The sequence below is a fragment of the Apteryx rowi genome, unplaced genomic scaffold, assembly GCF_003343035.1.
Source record: "Apteryx rowi isolate R43461 unplaced genomic scaffold, aptRow1 scaffold_147, whole genome shotgun sequence".
Classification (NCBI taxonomy): domain Eukaryota; kingdom Metazoa; phylum Chordata; class Aves; order Apterygiformes; family Apterygidae; genus Apteryx; species Apteryx rowi.
The window spans coordinates 27,438-46,548 of record NW_020447719.1 but is presented as its reverse complement, the minus strand read 5'-3'; the positions used below and the strand labels follow the sequence as shown (position 1 = coordinate 46,548).

Below are 19,111 nucleotides of genomic sequence, written 5' to 3'. Positions count from 1 at the left end.
GGGGGTGGTGCTTGTTTTTTTGTTTGTTTGTTTTTAAAGCTGTAGCTGTTACTTTCAACACCCTATGAAGCCAACAGCTGAATGCTATTATGGCCTCAGTATTGCTGTGGCCTTAAGCTGGGCACAAAACACCCATGTCAAGGTACAAAGCCAGCACTGTGTGTCCACATTAGGAAGATAACATGCCATGTAGACTGGCATCGCCTCCTAACCTGCAAACACAGCAGCTACAACACTTCACACTCCAATTGTCACACGCAGGAGCGCATTCTGGGCTCTGTGCAATCTGGAATGATGCTGTCAGGCAGTTTTCCCCACTCCTTTCCTGTCCCTAAATAAGCACAAAATGCTGTTCAAAGAGCTAGGTTAGTAAGGACAGAGGCCACTGAGCAAGCCTACAGCATAGTTAGCTGCTCCTTGCCTGGTGGCCCAAGCTGAAGTTCCCCAAGTAACAGCTACCACTGGTCACACTTTTCAGATAGCTTTCCTTCATCACCTAGATGGTCAGTATTAAGAAACACATACTGAAAAACACACTACTGGGCATCTTATGCACTTATTCTCATGTTGGCTTACCTGGGGCTGGCACCTGTTACATCCAGCCAGGCCTTACAACAAGGGCCTTGGTGCAAGTTCCTTTCTGAGGCACTTCCGCTCCCATTCAATGCAACTTACTTACTGCACTTCCTGCTTTCCAGCTACACCACTAAAAGAACCTGCCTTTGAATGAGGCAGGCACAAACCCACAGCAACAGAAGGAGAAATACTGTTAGAACCGCTTCACTATACTTTAGTCTTCTGACTAAATATCTTCTGATGTTTATCCATGGAGCTGGAAAGCACCACAGACACCCCTCCATAAATCTGTCAGTACCCATCTTAAGCCTTCAGTGACCTATAATAAGAGAGGAACAATCACAGTATCAGTGCTTCTAATGGCACAGCAGGGACGCAGGCTGAGATGAGCCCATCTGGTATAGCAAGCAACAGCTTAACACCTCAGATGACATGTTTAGGTTTTACCCTGGACCCTGCAAATCTGACTCTACAGAAGTTATGGATATCCAAGTTCAGGTATCTGTCATAGTGGGAGGTGCAGATTAGGCCAGAGCAGAAGAGTCCTTCACAGCTCTGAAGGAGAGAAGCCAACACAGACTAACAGGGAGTTTCTGGCACACAGTCCAGCAGCTAGCCCTCCAGTTAGGAGTTTCCTGTGTGAAACAATTTTATTTTCCATTTTTTATGAATCTGGTCCATTCACATGTCACACTTGCATCAACCCCTTATCTGGGCAGGCTGGTGATTGCTTGATATATAGGAACTTTAAGTATTGTACCACCAAGTTCCCTCTAACTTGAAGAGGATCCTTGAGTATTCAGTGTCTCAGTGACAGGCTAATCAAAAAGGTAACAACTTCCTAGCAACAAACTGAGCTATCAAGGAGATATTAGTTATCTCAGGGTATAAGTCCCTTTGCCAACAGCTGTCATCCAGTAAGCAGTGCTCAGCTAAGAGCCCTTGGTTAAGAACTCTTGAGAGCGAGCAGTTTTTAGCCTTAGCTTTTTGTCCTGTAGGCAAAGGTAAAATAGTCTGCTTGCTCATCCTGAACCACTTCTGGCTTTAGCCTACAAGTTTGAGGCTATATTATCAAGGCAAATAAGGATAAAGCAGTTAAGCTGGCATGATGCCACTTCTCTCATATAATTCAGTGCAAAATAACACTTAAATATTCACTTTAAGATCTTCCTGCACACTTTCGACAGAAGATGTAATACATGGTATGAAATCAGTTACACAAAGCAGACATGAAATTAGTAACATTAACATGCATGCTAATAATGTTATGTATTGATAAGCCATGTTACAATACATCTGTTTATCAATTTGATAGCACTAGAAAGCATCCCAACTGTGCACTTAAGTAGTAAAGTCTTATACTAAAACATCCCACCAAAACCCACACAACAGCAACTGAAAAGTGAGTTATGAGATTAAGTTATCAACAGTTATCATCCTTATTTTAAGGGATGTTAAGAACTGTTAAAAACTAAATAGCATAGTAATGGCATCCCACTACAGTCAAATGAAGCTCAGTGTCTATGCAATGAATAATCACTCTTCCTTTTATTTCAGTGTCATATTACATTACAGTCAAGACATGTTATTGACAAAACCTACCAGACATTTTACTTGAAAGTAACCCTCAAAAAATCCCAAGAAGGAATGTACATAAATTGAGAGATGTCAGTTTTTGATGTTACTAGTCCATTAAGATGTTTTACAATAATATTGATGTGTTGGAAATACACTTTCTTGAAAGCTATAGAAGCAACATTTCACTTGTATTAGACTAAAGTCAGCTAACACACAAAAAGCCTTTTTCATCAGTTCCCAGTGACAATACACTTCACACCCATGAAAGAACATGCCTAAATGCTTAAAGATGACCACTGATATTCTTCAGAGTGTTTATGCAAAAATAAGCCTCCCGAATCCTTATTCTTGATCTGAAGGAAATTACTGCAAAGTTTTGCAGGTGTGGTTTTAGAGTCCATTTGATAATCCAGGCTCTACAGCTATAGAGTTATTATCCAGAAACTAAAATACAAAATGCAATGTCAACACCCTTGTTCAGGATTTCAGAATATTTGACACTTAGCACCAGTAACATTATAGGAAACCCCTTTACTGTGGATTTATCCAATGAATATCCATTAAAAATGCAGATAAAAACTAATGCTCACTAGAAGAAAACTACATTTGCTAGCCAGCTGTAATGCTAGATGTTACAGAAGTAAGCAAGTTTCAGATAATGGCTGTGAATATTCACCTGCTTAACTGGGTACAGGGAGTTATATTTAATCAGCTTCAGAAAATTTGGTCTAAAATTTTCAGATTCCCAAATACAATATATAGCATGGAATTCCCAGCTTTGCTTTATACAGGGCCTTGAAGTCAGGCTCAAAGATTAAATACATACTATATATATATATACACACACACACACACACACACGCACACCTTCCTGTCATTAGAACTATCATTTGAGTTGTATTTCTCTAAAAAGTTTTGAAACACAGCATTTAACCTTTTTACACCATTATTTTCAGACATACCAGAACTATGGATTTATACATTCAAATGCAGCCAGTATGGACCTCTCTAGGTTCTGAGCTCATTGAGATACTTGGGGGAAAAAGGAAAAAAAAAAAAAAAAAAAATCACAAAGACAAAAAACAAGACACACACATACCCCAAACACACATACTGGCTACTGCATACTCCAACCGTACTATAATCCACTTCATTCAATCACTATCAAATGGGAAACAGAATTTTTTTTCTATTTATATATTAAGAATGTTCCATCAAGAACTTACCAATAAAGTAGTTGTGTGTGAACTCTAGCTGAGTTTTAGTCCTGAATATACAAAGTATAGAGCCATCTGCTAAATGCTCTTTGGTCTGGATTCATCCCACCTAATTCTAAGTTAAATTCTGTTAAGTGCCAATTCAGATCCTGCTTCTCATCTACAGTTAATTTCGGGGAGAAGGAAGAGAGACACTTTCAGAGGGGATCCCAAAGCAGGTTTGTCTGGCCTCTGGAGGTGCCACTCTTTCCCTGACTACAGGCAGAGCTGAGGAAAGCTGTATACTTAAAGTAGCATCCATTCAAAGTTTTAAGAGGTAGGTGAAGTGAATCCAGGGGCTACTGCACAGCTCATGTATTCTCAGCTGCCTACCATGGAAGCTGTCCACATTAATAGCGTATACGGGATCTATGCCAACTAAACCCAAACATACATTCATTAGTAACAAGAAACTGGGGTTAATGGCGCTTACCCATTCTGAATAACAAATGATCTGTTACAAGCCCTGAATGCAACTTTGGCTTACATTCAACATAGAAACTACTCTTAATTTTTGCAGCTTAATCTTGTGAAAAAGTTGAATTCTGAGCCAAGATGCAACTGTGTTACAACACAGTACTTTGAGGGACAATACCAGTTACTAACCGCTGAAAAGCACTGTATGTTGAAAATGTAGTTTTAATAGATATTCTTCATCTTACAGAAGACCACAATAAATACACCACATTCTATAGAGATTTCCAGATGATACTAGAGTAAGAGGTGAAAGAGGGAAGAGAATACTGATGGGCTGCATAACCATAACCCTGAATTGCATGACAAAACACTCCCCACTGCAACTACTGCAAGCTGTCATCTATACACTTCAGGCTGGCCACACCAAAAGCGTAAAAGCTCTTTTTTTTGTTTGTTTGTTTTTTTTGGGGGGGAGGGGAAGGTGTTATGGGCAGAAAATAAGGGATACAAGAAGTTAAAGGGAGGCAATAAGATGGGTTCCCAGAAAAAGATGCTCGGCTCCCAGGAGAGATGCGTACACACAAAAACAAGGATGAGAAGGAAGTTTTTAATCAAACTTGCCTTCCCTCCAGCAAGGAAGTTTTGTTGCTATTTAAGCAGACCGGTTGTTCTAGCAAGTAGATTAATAAGGCTCGCAGATAAGACCAGTGGTATGAGGCGCTAGCTGTAAGTGGTTAAGCAAACATCAGTTGATTTACAAGCTGGCTGTAACAGTGGTTCTACACACTGGTATTTTATAGGTTAATAGAGGGAAAGAGTTGAAGAAATTAGGAGTGTGTGTAGCCTAATACCCAATGATAATCAGCAAAGATAAGTTACACAGATACTCACAATTAGTGCTGTCATTTGCTTTCAACCTCCTACTGGATGCTTGACTTCCAAAAAACGCATATCAATGCATTACTAAAATCAGATTATGATTACAATGCTTACACCAGAGACTTGTTTCAGAAAAGCCACTCCAAATGTAATGTCATATTAAATTGGCCAGGTAAGGTCACCCATATAACAAACTACTAACAAAGTCATCAAACAGAAGCAAAAAAAATCTTGTGAATTCCACTTCTTTACTGTTTAATCTGTCAGACTGGTGAAGACAAATTGTCAACTCTGGTTTCCATTTTTAAATATGATTGTCACATTAGAGAAATGAAAACACAGCAAAATAAACTGTACAAAGGCAAAGTAGAATAACAAAAAATATTTTACTAAAACATAAGATTTACAGGAGATTTTCCAGACAAGCCATACAAAATGGTCACAAGCTTTTTCTTGGAGGGATTTTTCTACACTTGACAGCAGAATCACAATATTATTAGTGAAGGTGATGGATGTTTGTTTAATGTTCCCACTTTTGTTCAAACAATGAAGCTTGTCCATCTACAGCGTCTAAGTTAGACTGGGCTAGAGGGTATATTCTAAAGTATAACTGGTTAGCTGCTTTAACCAATGCAATTAGCATCACCATAAAAAGGGAGGAGGAGCCCACAAAATTAAAACAAAAAGCCCCGCAGCTAACCCTGCCTACCTTCATTCACAGTGCTTATACTTAAACCATGATGGGAAAAATGATTAAAAGCAGAGAGGTGCTGCTGCTTTTAAACAATTTCACAACAATCCAGATGATACTTCTAGCCTCTGCTCATGCGTTACAATAGTGAATTAGGACAAGACACAGATTTGCTAATGTGCATTTAATCACCAAAGGACTGAAGATGTCTGGGCTTTTATTCTGTAATGTTTCTAAGACTGTGTCCATTAAATGCAAACAAAAAAGGAAGAGGTCTTGGCAGAACAGGAGAAGTGATGCACACTTGATGTTCAAAGCGCATTTAAATATTATTCATGGCATATAGCCTAGTCCATGCTCTGGCTGCAAAGAGAGAGACAGAGAGACATTTAGAAAAATTTGTAATTTTTTTTTCAAGCTTTATTAAAATCATTTAAAGTAAAATATAGTATATTTTTATACAACTGCTGCATATATATCAGTTCTGAGATTTTAAGTGTAATTCTGACACCCTAACATATACAAGAATTGACAGTTGCTGAAATGGCCTGACTACAGTGGATGCAGAAGTGAAGAGGCATAATGTAATAATTCTTTCAACCCATTACAGCCTCCAATAGAAGCAGGTATGGAAGCAATGTACTTTCTGAAACTAATCATCTGCATGCTAAACTCCACAGGAAAGGCAAAAATATATACTTTTATTCTGCCAGGAGTCCAAATTAGTCACCCTTGCAACTTCATGCACCCTTGCATGAAAACTGAAGATTAAACAGATCAAGAGCTTTCTTTTTTTCCAAGAGACCTCACTTACAGACTTGAAAGCGGACCACTGCAGGCACATTCAGGGTACTTAGACTATGACTGCATGCAATAATTGTTCCTGCAAGTTGCCAGCATAAAACAAGAGGTCAGGATTTAAAAATGCCCTAACCCATTAGTAATCAGCTTAATACATGTCCTAAAGGTGTGGTGGGGGCAGGGGGGGGAAGCAAGCAATACACCACCTGTTTCTATGGCTTGGGCTTCATTGGTCTTCCATTGCTCAGCTACATCATTTGCTAATGGATCGTCTGGATTGGGAGCACTTAACAAAGCCTGGATTGATAGCAGAACTGTACGAATCTGCAAAGCTGGGGACCATTTATCTGAAGAGACAATGATAGTAGTATGAAACACCACATTCATTATAATCCACACAAATAAAACAATGTGTCCCTCTCCCAGATTAAAGAATAAGTAACCTCCTGTTGCAAACAAATGAAATCTCTCTTTAAAGTAACCTCCTGTTGCAAACAAATGAAATCTCTCTTTAGAGTCAATCTACAAATTTCTATACTTGATAAAGACAAAAAGAAAGAAAATAAGGTAACGCTTACCTTTCAAAATATCTAAACATATTCTTCCCAGCTTGTCTACATTAGGATGATAAATTTTGGTCATGAAACGTACTTTAGGAGCTGCCATTGGATATTCTTCTGGAAGGAATAGTTCAAGTTTAAATGTCCCACCCTCAAAGGGGGAATCCTGTGGACCTGCAATGACCACATGAAAATAACGTGCGTTGCTTTCATCTGGCTCCGCTTTTATCCCAGGAACTGGCTCTGCCAGCAAGCGCTGGGTTTCCTAGAAGAAGGAGAAAGGACAGTGTAAAAAATACAAGCTATTTTAAATAATTTAGACAGGTTGTAATTATAAATGACAAATAGTCGTTATGATTGATTTGCCCTTATCCACAAAAGATATCATGTTAAATTAACAGCTTAAAGTTAAAAGAACATCTGCAGAGAGAAGATCAGGATGTGGTAAACTGGCATGTGCCTCCTCCCAGATGCCTCAACTACGGAGCTATTGTTATCTATTACCTTACACTACAGAGGCACACAATTAAGCCGCCTTGACAAATTTCTTAACTTTTGATTACATGACTGTCAAAATGTAATTTTTTCAATATACATAAAAACTCCTTAAAGAACACCGCAGTGTCATGATACCAAAATCATTTCCTTTTCTACCTTAAATAGAAAAGAATCCACAAGTGAATAATCAAAAGGCTCTATTGCTCCGCACACTGTGTTCAAGATTTACTCTAACAAGAGTGAATTGGTTTACTAAAATGAGTGTTTTGCATTGGAATCAGATCAAGCTTTGAAGAATTCACAGTACTACTCTGCTGCAATGCCAAGGGTATCATTAAGGGTATAAGCATATGGCTTTGGTTTGAGCACTTCCAGCCTACACATAACCACATTCAAAGTTACTGTAACAAACAGTAAGAGACAAACAAGTTGCTCTGTAAGCAGCAAAACTGGGGAAGCCTGGTTTCTTACACGGATTTGTGTTCTGCATTACTCAATTCTCCTGCCTGCAGCCCTCAATATACCTCCTGTCACCAGCAGGAAGAAGCCAGAGACAACACAACCGCGACAACTGTCCAGAGCTGCCCATGTTGTGGCCAGGCGGCCCACTAGCACGCTGAACGAAGAGACCACAGCTAAATCCTGCGCATCTCCCCCTCCTCTCTGCTGCCAGGTTTCACAAGTCTTGTGGGCACCATTCTGCTCACTCTTACAAAAGCAGAGGCTGAATCTTGCCAAAGGGCACTAGGCAGGGACACGCAGACTAAAGAAGCCTCATTTCCGCAGGTATTTTTAAGCCCTACTTTTCCTCTAGCTTGTTTTCACTGGGTACAGTTTATTTCGTCATTGCTTTTTGCTGTTCTTTTCATAAAGAATAATTTTCCTGTCTCTAATGAAGAAAAATGGCAACTTGTGGGTACAATATTAATTTGATTTATTATTCTATTTTTATAGCATATTACAGGTGTCCAGAATAGCACTAATACAACCACAAAATAGACAGATCACCTCTACTTGGATTAACACTCTTTTCAAACATAATTGGACCATGACAATATAAGCATTTTATTAAAATAAATTCACACAGCATTTAAATGATGTGCCTGTCTCGACACAATTAAATAGCACCTAATTTTAGCAAAAATATAATCAAAATATATAAAGCAGGGAATTAATTGTAATTAATACCAATATACCAATTATTCATCCCTGTAGTATTTGTTGCTACAAATCATAATATTTGATTTATAAGTATGCATACTTATACACATAAAGATAAATATATACGGTTTAGCTCCTTGTTATGGTTAAGTATTATTTACTTACTGTCATTAGCTGCCAATGCCACTTATACACCTTATTGGAAGGCTATCCAAGCTGCTCGAAACTGTCTACACTCACTTATGTAGATATATTTTAAAGTACACACACAACTTCATAACCTACTCAGAATTTGCATTCTGCTGACCATTTATTTGTACAGTAACTCTGTAGAGGAGTAGTTATAAATAATGCTTGAAGCTTTAATTCAGTGGTATGAAAGTCAGTGACTAAGAAACAGATTCTCTCTGTCAAGTTATAAAACATTTCCTATTTCTTTTAGCAAGTTTTCCATACTAGTGCCACTAGTGACAGGTATGCAGGACAGTCCAGCTCTCTAGCTATGAAGGGTCATATACTTATTACTGTTTGACGGTTTTGGCAAAGGAGACAGTACCTTATGCTAAATACAAACTATTACAACAAACCAACTAAATTTAAATTAGAAAGAGTGAGAGCCTAATGAAAACACCCAATTTTTAAACTTCATCACAGCTATTACCACTGGGACTCTGCCAGACACATGGTAGTAGGTAAATCAGGTGGTTTTAGTTCTTAGGAGCATATTCAAATTTAAAGTTGTGCCAAGGCTGTCAAACTCTGGGTTTTTTTGTTTTTAAGGTAACACTTTTCAATAACTGGGCTGATCTCAGCAGTTCTTAGGCCCTACTCACTCACTCTGATCCCCACACTGCCTCCCTCGTTATGGCAGTATGCAGACTGTAACCCTGCTGGGGAGCTGATTCTGGCTAAAAATAACCCAGAATCAGCAGTCATCTGCAGCATCATCCACGTTTCTACCTGCCAGCATAACTGAGGGAGCAGTGCTGGACTGTGAGCTACATATACTACCAACAGAAACCATTTATCAAGAAAAAAATGTAAGAACCCAAGTATCAGGAAAGAGGAGTCTTTTAATCAGGATGTAGGATTATATCAATGTGGCTATACAACTGCCAAAACATTATCCCATCCAGGTAGCACTTCATATCATGTGGACACAGTCATTCTGCCCTAAAACAATATCCAAAAGGTGCAAGCAGAGAGGAGTATTTACAGTGGCATACACCTACACCAGTGCTAAGGTTAATCAGAACCCATACAGACCCCGCACGGATACATTAGTATTAGAGGAAAGATGCTCTAAACAAGCGTGCGCTGCACAAGGAGATTTACCACTATCAGCACATTTTAAGCAATTTCCAAACAGAGGTGAAGAAGAATACTCACAGGAAATCTGCGAGGGAACTGTTTGGTACCATCTTTTTATACCTGCCAGGCTCCAATACAACCATCACGCCAAGACAGCAAGCACTAGGCTAAACGTCTCAAAGGCAGACAAAAATCATAGGTAATCACTCCCACAAACACACATCACCACTATTTTATGCAAGAGTTGAGAGGTACCTCCTGTCCAAACAAGGTACCTTTCTCAGACAATACAACAGAGACCAGCTTGTTAGACTATGATGAAAGCAATAAAGATGATACTATTTATTAAGAGACTGTATAATGTTTTACTTAAATATATAAAATCCATCTGTTAGATTCTGACAGGGAAAAAAAAAAAAAAAGCTTTTGACCTTCAGTTATGAAGAAAGTTGCAGCAGCCTTGATATATTTTGGAGGGAACCATGGAATAAGAATGAAAGGGGGAAATGAATCAAATAAGGTTAAGTTTTAAGGCCTAAGCATATAAAAGGCTTAAACATATAAGTAGCTCTGGTTATAAAGCCAAATCAATGAAGTTACTTTCATGTTTTAAATGGTCAACTGAAGATACGTTGATACTAAAATTAATTAGGCTTAAGACAGAAATAATTCATATTTGAAATAAAGTTGTCAGCACACAGGGCTACACTGAACCATCAAGAAACTCAACCAGCTTTAAGGGTTTTTGTTTGTTTTGTTTTTAAAGTGTAGCATTACCCCAAAAAAGCCCCAACATATCACCCACAAAAAAGTCACCAGATGTGGTTCAAGTCTACAAAAAGGAAGTTCTTATTTAACATGTTAATCTTGGTTTGTAATTTTATGACACTATTTTCCCCAGAGAATGGTTGCCCAATGAAAACCACTCTTTCAAACACACACACAAAAAAAATCAGTTCCAATTAAACCTTTAACTTTCTACATTTTCCAACTAAGCAGAAAGATCAAGTGTATGCAATACTGCACTTTCCAGTATCTTGTTAGCTGATATCTTTCAAATACCTTTTTAGCTGAGGAAGTGAGTCTTGTGCAAGCTGTTGCTTCCTGCTTCCTCCCAAAATAACTTTTCAGCCCTTTGCCCACTTTCAACTGGTTTCTCTAAGTTTTGTACAAAAATATTGTAGATATTAGAACTTAAATATTTAGGCTTCTAAAATGCCTCAATACTCCTTCTTTATTTATGCAAAGTCTCAGGAGAATTATTCTTTCCTTATATTTTCAGCAGCACATGTATTAGTTCAATTTTCTGTGCAGCAGTCAAGTAATTTACCATTATCAACATCCACTAGAATAGAGGTTACACCCCCACAACCATGTCAGAGCAAGGCATGGTACAAACCCTCTCTAATCTACTTCAGAGAGTGAAACAGTTCAGCTAATATCCATCCACGTTCATCCGTGCATTTAACTAATCCTCGCTGACTTTACTCAGAACAGAGTGAAGGGAGCATAGACTATGGGTGAATCTTTCTCTTAATAAGACTTAACCTGCAAGAGAAATTACAGCCCCCTCACTAGAAATTACCATCCCTCAAGTCTGCTGAGAAAGTAAACCCTGTGAACATTGGCAATTCAGTTCAGTTAAAGTGAAATGGGATTTCTTAACTAGATCTTTGCTAATGTGAATAATTTTGACTGACAGCAAACTCTGCTGCCATCTAGCAGAGGACAGTAACATCCAGCAGCAGTGATGAATAGTTGGCAGGGCCTATAGACAAAAGCTTCTTCCACCAGTATGAATGACTGAAACCTGCATGTCTCAATGTGTTGTTTCCTCCCCAAGTTCCCCTCTACTAACACAGGTCTCCAAACAGCTGAATGCAAAACCATCTTGAACAGCCTTAGCCTTCTATAAAGAAAAAACTGGAGTGCAAGCACACACAGACAATCTGAAACTGGCTTAAAAGAAAATCACAGGTAAAATGAAAGAGGCACCCAGACTGAAATACACACTAGATTGCATCGCTTCTTTGGGGATGTATAACTCGGGTTTGAACACAGCCTAAGTTAGGTGCACAACTGTCCCAGCCTAAGTCACAAAGTAACTTATCTGAAATGTGTTTAAATTGTTGCGTGCAGAAGCACTTTACAGAGGGTATGCTACAGAGTTTCAGATTTTTCAGATGGTATTGCAAGTTTAAACTTCAAAAGAAAAAAGGGGGGGGAACTGACTTAAAATGAAAACCACTTGTTCCATTTTCTGCTATAGAGAGGATGATGAGATTTACCACTTAGAGGGTAACACATGTACCAATTTATGTGGAAGACAGGATGAGAAAAAAATATATATAAAATATAGAATATTATATATATATATCTTTCAGTTTAAGTGATTGCTGATCAGTGTCTTTTCGATATTTGCTTCCTAGTAGAGATCTGATATTTGCTGCCAAGTTCTCCAGAAAGATTGCTAAAGGAGATGAAAAAGCAGCAATTAAGTCCTTACCAACAAAAAAAAGCTGAGATCATTTCAAAGTAGTAAATTATACCAAGCTCCCCTCAGAATGACTAAAAGTAAGTACAAATCATTTTTCATTCTTTATTGTCTTCAGTTTTTGGCTTCACAATTGAGTCAAACTGCTCTTCTCCCCACCGTGTCAGTCTGATTTCCAGTTCTTCTTGGCCAGTTTAACCTTTAAACTCCCAGTTTAACCCAGTTTATGCCTTTATCTCTGCCTTTTCCATTCTACTATTTTCTCACAAAATATCAGGGTTTTGTCTGAATGGGAAGCCATAGCCTCCACGTAGCAGTGTTAGTTTATACAATCACTGTTCCATGCATCCACTTGATCAGACCAAGCATCTTGTACAGCCAAAATGCAAACCAGATCATGGAATTGATATGGCTTAAGAAATAACCTTTTTTGTAGAGTTCTCTAACCCAGATCAGTTCCTCAGTCCAAGTTTACTGTAGCTGAACAAAAACTTTCAACAGTAAGGCTGCTGAACATGAACCACAGGATAATCATCTTGAGAACTTCTAGTCAATCTAACTTAATTCAGTGATAACTTTTCTGTCTTGAGCTGGCTATTGGCAAACAATCCTCAGAGTAGTACACTGACTTTAGCACTTCAGTTCAGAGTACCTATGGCATACATTCGTTTCATATTCTTATTCTGATAGCAGAAAACCTATGCCAGCTACCAGTCCCATTATGTTCAAACTACATCTAATAGTTCAGATTCACTTTTGGATATATGAAATAGAAGCTAAGTATTTTAGCTGTATACGGCTAACCTTAAACAGCATATTGGCACACAGACAAGTTATAATCAGTTGCTGAGTGGCAATTCCTTCATATTCTGTTAGAGTAGGATGAGAAGGAAGATCACACTAACCTCCTTCACCAAGAGCTGATAAGTTGCATACAACAAGGTGAAGTGCATGCATGTTTTTGCTTTGATTTTTGAGGGGAAAGTAGTAGGAGAAAGATATATATCAACAAATTGTCCTCTGCACACAGGGATAAAGCAGCATCAGAAAACCAAAGACTTAATGCAATGACTTATTATAACAGTACCTCACATGTTGGCACAAATTCTTCTAGGGTCTATCAATTCATTAGCTACAGCTATGTAAAGAACCAGCTATAGCCAGCATTATGGAAATTGAAGCATATGCATAAGCATATGTCATAGTCAGACAGATTTCAGAATGCTTAGATTAAAATCATTATAGCTTTGTAGAACAAGTACATTGGAGAAAGTTTTCTGAGCATAATGTTTACCTTTTAGGAAAAAGAATTAGCATAAAAGCCCATTAAATTGCAAAGCAAAGGTCAGACATCATAAATAGCAGGCTGCACTTTGTGGTCTCCAATAGCTGACCTCTGCAGGAATTCCTTATTCCTTGCCATATAATCCCCGAACGTCAACATCCCACATGCTTCTGTTTCCTGGACCCATTACCGGGCCAACATCCCTGCTTGCGCACAAGTGGCTGTGGATAAGTTTCCACCACCCCAAGGGTCCAGGACCCCACCATCGATCTCGACCGTATCTACCCAACAAAACCAAAGAGTGTTCGGAGCATCAACACGCCCAATACACCCAGTGAAGAGAAGAAAGAATTTAACACTGGTATAGTAGTTTTAGAAGCTATTAACTTGTACGGCAATCCTTGTACGGCAATCCTTGGACAACTGCACAGCTATTTGAGACTGTAGCTCTGCTAAACAGCCAGCGTGAGCTCTGGATTGCTTACGTTCCTCCCATCACACGCATTTCTGGTTTGCTGATTCTCACCACGACACCAGCAATTTTAACAGTCGCAAAGCCATGGACAGCAAGAAGAAGATGAGTGTACTCCAGGTAGCAGCACCTTCCTAGAGAAGGATCCAAAATCTAGTCACTCGTTGAGGAGGATCTTGTTGCCAAACAACCATAACATGAAAAGGTTTTTTCTAGGGTCAGTATCACTCTTGCCTGAAAACAGCTATATTCTGGAATTTTCCACAGCAGATTATAGGATTTTAGGAACCGCAAAGCTGAGATCCTATGCAAATTCCTAGAGGATCATCTATATACTAACACAGATCAAGCTTTTTTACAGTGCATCTCCACCTATAGTAAAGTGAGGCCTAACTAAGTTCAGTAAGCTAATAGTACACACCATTCCTGCAGTTTCTCCAATGGACCACGTTTGCATTTGATAGAGCATGTTTGCATTAGGGCCTTGCATTAATATACAGTGCAGAGCCAGCTATCCAAGTGTAATTAAAGCAAAGAATAATTCATACAGAGCTTTTGTCCAAATGCTAAGGCAAAATTTGCCACTAGTTCTCTTGCTCATCCTATGCTATTCACTCATCATTCACATGTAACATTGAATACATATTTTTGTTTTGTGCTATTAGACAAAAATATTGCTGATATATAAATAACCAGTGGAAACAGACAAGTACAGAATAAAAAAAAAGTGTGCAAAGTGATAAAAAGCCATTATCATCACTCCTAAGAAGGTTTAGTTTACCATAGATCTGTGTCCCAAAGTTGCCCAAGTATTATGAGAGAAGGTGCTCCAAACAAACTTTTTGCCTCTAGTTGGATTGTTTGCTGTTCCTTCCCATTTTTAATCTCTAGAGTCCAATAAAAACTTCTTTGAGCAAGAGACTGTGGAAAGTTAGAGTGTCCTCTTTAAGACCTCCTATTAAGGCTCCACGTTTTCCTTTTAAAACTGGCATCTTGGCTAAGATTTTTCTTATTCTCTGGACCCGAGTTTCCTTCTCAGCCTCCCTCCCATATCTCCACAAAAGCCATCTGTCCTGCCAAAACCTTAGGCTTCTAGTCCCTGCCTACACACCCTTCATGCTATCACAGCCACCCTGTGCTACACCAGAAGCCCAGCAAGAAGGCTCTAAGGGCAGGGGGGGTGGAAAGTGTCACAAAATAGAGAGCATATTATCTTCCTACAGTTTTGGAGGACAGAAAGTCTCTGGAACTTTCATCCTTATGTCAAATTTAAGTTATCCACAAGACTAAAACAGCACACAAGGGACAAAAAGGCATTACAAAGACCAAATATGCAGCTTCTCTGATAAATGCTAAGGAACTGCACTGACCAAAAGTGATCCGTTTTCTATGCCTAACCGCCATTCAAACAAATTGTATAGACATGAAAAGATATTAAACAAAAAAGACTGGAAGTAAATTTAAAGGATTTATCCAGGAAACAAAGAGATGCCCAGAAATGGTAGAGCAAGCAAAAAGTAATGACAACCTAAGTTTTAATGTGAAGGCAGATGTTCATGCCAGAGCTGCCATTAACTTCTAGGGTGAAGACAGAAACTTCTAGGCAGCTAGTTTGCTACCAATAGGTTTAAGAACTTCCAGAAAGTTTCAGAAACTACAAACTAAATACCTGATTTATATTAAAAAAATACTTCATATAAAGCTGATGCAACGGGCCTCCAAAATAGAATTTTATACAAGCCTATCACCACACAAGCTATGAGAAACTCCATAAAGCCTCCCATAAAATGTTGCCTCAAACTGTAACATTTTTTAACTCTGCAGTCCAAATGTTACCAAGATCCTCAACAAACACCACAAGGAGCTGCTCACTGGCAACAACGAGGAAATGGCTTCTTACAGTGAAGATAGAGCAAGGAAGGAATTTCTCAGACAACAAAACACTACTGTGCAGGGGAGGAAACCAAAGCCTCAACAGGTTAATGCTGATAAATCCTTTAATTAAAAAAAAAAAACAGAAAAACTGAGGAAGCCTCAGATATTGATTCATATGGTTTGCTTCATCATATGAGCAACTGCAATAACTGTAACAAAAGTGCTATTAACTGGCTATATGGTTAACACATAGACCTGGATATCAAATCATGAATGAGATCACTGCAGCAATGAAAACAGCAGAAGAAAAACATTTCTAAAAGATGACACAAGGCAGCATTGCCCATCCCATTCAGATACACTGACTGCACTTGACACAGCAGTGAGGTGGCTTGAATGTCAGCCAAAAAAAAAAAAAAAAAAATCAAATGCAATTCAACTCCTTACTCTACTGGAGCTACGTGACTTTGCAACACAGAAAAGAATCAGCGTAATAAATAAATGCTTGAAACTACAAATTTCTAGATTTCTTTTTACTATTGTGCAATAAGAAAAAAAAATTAAGAGTTCAACAAAAAGGCTCCTCTATGCAAGTGTACCATACGCATTTTTATTTTTCTCTTACATTTACAGATGTATTGGACTGATTCTCTGAGCACCCTTGTTTTTGGATTATTCAAGAAAAAAAAGTATTTTATATATATATATACACCTTTGATTTAAAGATTCAAAACTAGATTGTTATTTTCTATTCACCATTTGTAACATTCTAACACCATTAAGTCATATCTCTAAAGCAAGTCATCTCTTGAGCTAACAGATCATTCACTCCAGTTGCTTAAACCCTATGTTCCTAAGTAACTAATCTGAGGACAGAAAACCAGGCACAACTCGGCATCCTCCATTCCAAATGCTTTGCAGCACCTATATTGTCACCCTTTTAATTGAATTTGGGAAAGGACTGAAAATACAGAGCTCTCTGTCGAGACAGGGAAAGCTACTGCTCTCCTACTGGGCTAGACCACGGTTTGCACATAACTAAGATACAGGCTGAAGAGCACAGGGCTGCTAGTCAACCTGAGAGCCCAGCCAACTGCCAGCAGTCGGTCAAGAAGAGGAATGCCAACCTCATTTCAAGCAGTTGGCTAGATTCTGTATTTCATTATGGTCTGAATATACGCACATGGTTCCCTATTCCCAATAAGCCGTAGCTAGTCTCTCTCAGATGACAATACAAAGCCTGCACTCAGATCAAAGGGAAAAGGTCTTTTCCTATTTTCCTAAAGCCATTTACTTGTGTATAATCACATTTGTTACTATGCATAAAGAAAATGGGATCTTCCGATTCTAGAGTTATTTCAGCCTTCTATGGCTCTTCCATTTCCTCTGACCTATCTTTCTCTCTTCTATTTCCTTTCCTGATCTTTCAAATTCCCACTAGAAGTGAAGTTGACTCATTCCCTTCCACTTAAGGCAACCAGCAACAGAATATTTAACATTAAAGTTAGCAGGATAGCAAAGGTCAAAACAATTCTCATTCAAGGTGCCTAAAGACTGAAGCAGAGAGATTTTTAAGTTTGCAACTCTGCAGCTGCAATATTTCAAAATAGTACTCTGCATATTTTTGAGACCATAATAATCAGTCATTCAAATCCTAGAGTGTATGTGCATCTAGCAACCTACAGCAAGCACGGTGCAGGAGTTACAGATTGGTCCTCATAACACAACTAATCCAGGATTCAAAAGCTCTAGACTGCCTGCAGACAATATACAACACATACAGAAATAAACAACCCACATCACCCAACCATAGAAAATAATCCTGTAAGAGTCTAAGGGGGATTCCCCTTAGACCCCCATGAAAACTGGAGTTTCTAGGTCTCTTTTCTGCTGCCCTCCCGCTCTTTCCCCAGGGCAACAGAAAGCATTCCCAAGCCACCACATATCTTGGAAATGAGTTGCATGTATTGCTCTAGGTTTTTTCAAAAGAGGCTGAAGAAATAAGTGCCAAGGAACTTATGTGCCAGCTTACAAGTGGGTGCATTTCTTGATTGTGTTCAGGAGAATTATCAAAAACTATGAAAAAAAACTAGTATGGATATCAGCTTTATGACCATGCTCTTACCACATCTCCATGATGAATACCAGTTCCAACATAATATGAAACAGTGTTCTCTCTCACACCTGAAATATGTTCAGCATTATATGCTGTGCACCATGCAGCTGGATGAGCAAATTCATTCATTCTGTAAGATTTGTCTTCATTTCTACTGCTTACCTTTCTGAGCAGTAAGCATAATTAGTCATTTCCACAGAGGATAAGGGAAAAATAAGGCAAGAGGAGCATTTATCTCCTCTATTCACCTATTATATAACTTTATGTTTTAAAGACAATCCAGTGCTATCTTTGATTCAACTATTTAGCATATTCTGTGTGCTGGTGTTTTACAATGGTAGCCAACTTTCAGCATGCTCAACCAAGAAGAGCTTCACAGCGTTATAAATTATTTATGACATTCATTCACTTGAACAAGAAACAATGGTGCTATTATTTCCAGTGAAGACTAATGAATCTTACCAGGATAGCTTAATAACTTTTACAAAAGTACTGAACACTGATTTGAAAGTTTCAATTCACATTACTGCAAACAGAGCAGGAGTTATCAGCCCAGCACAAACATCCACACTAGCTACAGGACCAAGCCATGAAAAAGGCTCACATTGGCACTGCAGCTAACAGCATTGCCTTGAGTGACTCCAGACCAAGTCATTCAAGTCTTAAGGTGATACAGCACTCAGAGGGTCAGCTAAAACTACCCCAAAGTTGACAGTTCTTGCAAAGTTTGACAAGTAAGTCAAAGGAATACAATGAACCCCCGGCACTAACACGCAGATATTATAAAAACTGATAACTCTGAGTGTGTTAAGTACCCACCAGGTTAGCATAACTTACACTAGTAAGAGCACCTTCCTCCGTACACCTCAGGGGGCGATTTCACTGCTCGCACGCCTCAGCCCTCCTCGCACACGCGGCAAAACGCTGCACCGTGAGGCCCCCCGCGCTCCCTGCAGCTCCGCGCGTCGCCCAGGCAGCCGCAGCTCTGCGGCGAGCCCGCACCGAGCCCCCCGGTACGGCCGCCGGGCTCCCGCCGCCGCGGCAGCGGCACCAAGGGGAGGATTACCGGGGGGAGGCCCCGCGCGTTAAGCGCAGCGGCAGCACCCGGGCCCCGGCGCGGCGCAGGCCCAGCCCCGCGCGC

The 19,111-nt window shown here is 39.2% G+C and overlaps 1 protein-coding gene across 1 annotated transcript; it reads right to left on the bottom strand.

The window, feature by feature from the left end:
* Window positions 1-4,935: 4,935 nt before the first annotated feature.
* Window positions 4,936-19,029, bottom strand: UBE2N (ubiquitin conjugating enzyme E2 N). Its single transcript, XM_026058444.1, has 5 exons — window positions 18,808-19,029; window positions 6,777-7,023; window positions 6,405-6,545; window positions 6,212-6,280; window positions 4,936-5,760 (listed from the first exon to the last, which is right to left on the bottom strand). Exons 2-5 carry the CDS (start codon window positions 6,862-6,864, stop codon window positions 5,720-5,722), a joined length of 339 nt encoding a protein of 112 aa, XP_025914229.1. The 5' UTR covers window positions 6,865-7,023; window positions 18,808-19,029; the 3' UTR covers window positions 4,936-5,719.
* Window positions 19,030-19,111: the final 82 nt, after the last annotated feature.

Bases quoted from the DNA above. Each gene is read 5' to 3' on its own strand.
- UBE2N (XM_026058444.1), bottom strand. From the start codon at position 6,864: ATGGCAGCTCCTAAAGTACGTTTCATGACCAAAATTTATCATCCTAAT. The intron at 6,281-6,404 runs GTGGTGTATTGC...GGCAACTTGCAG, and splicing joins AGCCCAAGCCATAGAAACAG to GAACAATTATTGCATGCAGT. The intron at 5,761-6,211 runs GTAAGTGAGGTC...CTCTCTTTGCAG, and splicing joins AGTGGTCCGCTTTCAAGTCT to CCAGAGCATGGACTAGGCTA.